The sequence below is a fragment of the Rhagoletis pomonella genome, unplaced genomic scaffold (assembly GCF_013731165.1).
Source record: "Rhagoletis pomonella isolate Grant_MI unplaced genomic scaffold, Rhpom_1.0 Rhpom_scaffold_00138, whole genome shotgun sequence".
Classification (NCBI taxonomy): domain Eukaryota; kingdom Metazoa; phylum Arthropoda; class Insecta; order Diptera; family Tephritidae; genus Rhagoletis; species Rhagoletis pomonella.
Window position 1 is genome coordinate 25,676 of NW_023458692.1, and position 3,346 is coordinate 29,021.

At 34.7% G+C, this 3,346-nt stretch overlaps 1 protein-coding gene across 1 annotated transcript in view; it reads left to right on the plus strand.

Moving 5' to 3' along the window:
* Positions 1-1,304, plus strand: part of LOC118750090 (MTOR-associated protein MEAK7-like) — a gene marked incomplete at its 3' end in the record, with an annotated part of 4,741 nt that extends 3,437 nt beyond the window's left edge. Inside the window, 3 exon segments of the mRNA XM_036484824.1 lie at positions 505-814; positions 878-1,132; positions 1,186-1,304. Coding sequence (XP_036340717.1) covers positions 505-814; positions 878-1,132; positions 1,186-1,304 — 684 coding nt within the window.
* Between the last annotated feature and the right edge of the window lie 2,042 nt (positions 1,305-3,346).

Below are 3,346 nucleotides of genomic sequence, written 5' to 3' on the forward strand. Positions count from 1 at the left end.
CCATCTGGTGGCGAAACGGAGTTCGCCGGGTTTGCTAGTTTAAAATAATAACCAATTTTTATCCTTCGCTACGATTTTTTAATTTTTACTAAGATTTTTCTGGTATTTTGCTACGAAATCGGTTTCGTGGGGTGCCAACCCTGGGCGCCACCTTTATTTTGCTGCATCGTGTTAACTATCGCGAACGTTAGCAGAGTTTCCGAGTGATTTGAATCGGTTGTATTTCGTTACCTTGTATGAGCGCAACTAAACGATACCGAAACGTTTGCTATTGCTTGTTTGCGTTCTCTGCTTTATAAGCTTCTATTTAATACACCATATCTCAATTATTCCGAAAGAATTTGACGAAAAAAGTTAGATTCACAGTAGTGTCCAAGTCAAATATTTTTATGTTAGTTTTGCACATTGCTTAAATGATAAATAAAATGTAGAAATATTAAAACGCTATCAAAAAATTTTAAATATATTAAAATTTAAACAATCAAATATTCATATTTTTAACAGTATGTAGCTGCAGTTTTAAAGAGTTATCTGAAGTCGTTGCAGTCTATGGAAGCATTTGAGAGTTGGAACCAACACGGATACCAGTCTTCCGATCGGTCAGTTTATGCATTTTCTAGAGGGCTCATTCGAAGTATGAGTCAGGATCATGATCATTTTCTTAATTTACGCATGTTGGAAGAATGGCTACGAGTAAATCCCACTTTCCTGATATTGTGGCGTGATGTTTTCACTTACGTGTATAGCAAAAAGTCTTCGAAGTCTTTTAAATCGGGAATTGGCTTGTCCTGCAATTTACTACCAGTATTAGATGGTAAATATCCAGATTAATACATAATCTATTAAAAAAATTTTTTCGTTTACTATGTTTCCTCAGGTTTAGCGACTGGCACGAATTATACGCCAATTTTAGACATTCCACATATTATATTTGTGAACAGCAATTTACCGAATGAGTATCGCAATAAATGGCGTTTTTTGTTTTCATCAAAAATTATGGGCGAGAGTTTTTCAACAATGCTTGCTAAAATTGTCAATAAGGGGCCTACGCTCCTGGTCGTTGAAGATGAGGATCGTTACGTTTTTGCAGGATTCTGTCCAGTGTCGTGGTCCTTAAAATCACAGTTTTTTGGTAAGTTGATTGACGGAACAAGCTAATATTGAATTAAACATCTTTCACTTCAGGCAATGAAAGTTCAATGCTGTATACGTTGAGTCCTGAGATGCGTTGTTTTAACTCAACTGGATACAATGATCACTATCAATATTTGAATTTAAATCAGCAAACGATGCCCAACGGATTGGTGAGTAAATTTTCATACTTGTACACACAATTAAAGTTCGATGATTTATACGTTGGGTTTAGCGTTTAGCGCTACGGGCATTATCATTACTGAATTTGCAAACGATATCCAACGGACTTCTAATGAGAGTGGTTTGTTTGTGCGCGAATTGTTCATCAGAACCCGTACGAATCGACAGAACAATTTGAGCTTTCGTATGAAATTAATTTTTTCGTGATTTCTGACGCTAAATTTCAATAGTTAAGATTTCATAGCATGGAAATGCGATACGAAAGAGCAATGCGATGCGACAGGCAAATACATCGTCAGTAATACGCAGTGGTTGGCACTACAAAACTAATGGGTAGGGCAACCACAAATATGCTCAAGCATGTTTTTTTCTTATACTTTAAAACAAAATGCATAAAAAGGAAATACTAATTATAAAAAGATAAAACGTTTTAGCCATATTTGTTAGAGCATACTTCGGCATATTTCGGAATAAATGCATTTTTTGGATATTTTAGAAATAAATTCTAAATTTAGTGCATCTTCATAAAAATTTAATTTTTTTTTAATTATAGGGCCTGTGCCAATTGATAGAAAACTACTCTGGACGGTAAATTTTTGACAACTATGAGGTGAATAAAAATTGCCGAGCCCGTAGGACTAGTGTAAAATTTGACGGCAAATATCACACTTACCTGACGGTTTTGACATGTTTTTGTTGTAATATAATTGCTAAGACGTCTAATAAGTGCATGGCTTTCTGTTCTGAAGGAATTGGAACCAGAAATGACAAATATTTTCCTTATAAATGCTGCTGTTACGCCCCACCTTGCGTACCTCTTACTTGATGGGGTCCCACGTCGTCTTGGTAGTAGCGGCGCTTATGGTAGCCAGGGCTGCCAACTTGGCTCAAACCGTGCCATTTTTGGCCCTATTTTACTTCAAATGGCACTTCACTTTTTAATTTGGCACAAAGTGCCAAAATGACACTTGAAAAATAGTAAATTTCAATACATTTTTGTAAAATTCTTTGCGTGTACTTCATTTTCTCAACTACAATTTTCTAATTTCTATAGTGTATGCAACTGGTTTATCTTACCTTGGCATTGGACTTCTGTTTTAGGAACGTGTTTCAACTTTAAATACTAAATGGGAAGAATTTAAACGAATGGCATCTTTTTTGGCACTTTTATTTTTCTATTTGGCGCATTTTGGCACTTTTTTATCCCCAATATGGCAGTTCATACCTAAGTATAGTTGGCAGCCCTGATGGTAACACCAAGATATGGCCGCTCCGGTACGCTGGCCACCTGAAGGGACGGCTGCTGGAGTGTAGCCACGAAACTAATATTAGTATTTAATATTAAAACTTCAGAACCTTTAAACTACTTGCGATTGAAATAAGAAAACTTCTTTTATTTAAATTTGTATTCTAATTAAATTTTATTGGAGCGCGTGTCCGATCAGTTGTAAGGCGAGATACGAATTAACCTTTTCTTTTTGGCAAAACTGACGCCTTAGCCCAAGTGGAAGAAAATAACTGTTTTTAGGTTGGCAGTAGTACCAACCGTATGACAGTGCTGAATAGCGCTGCCATATCGATAGGGTTACCATTACATCACCATCCTTGCTCCAAGAGGCGATGGCAAATTGATGTGGAGGAATGAGATGCATAATCAAAAGATTACTTCCTTCCCCTCTTAACTCATTCGTCCATATCAACTTGTAGATATTTACTGAATTCGAAAAGAAGTTTTCCACTGGAACTAATAAACGCTATTATTTGGTCTTAATTAACTAATTCTAGTAATTTAATCTACCAATTTAGCATTGTGAAATATATTAAATTAAATATATTAGTATTATCATTTTTCTTGTAATCCTAATATTTTTCTTATTTACTATTGGACTTTTTTTATGTATAAATTTAATTCACTGGTGTAACTTAATATTTAAACATTATAACTAAGTACATTATCTTTGTATAAGTGACGTGAAAAGTTCATTTTAGTTAAATTTGAAATTTTCTTGAAATATAGAAATTCATATGTAAT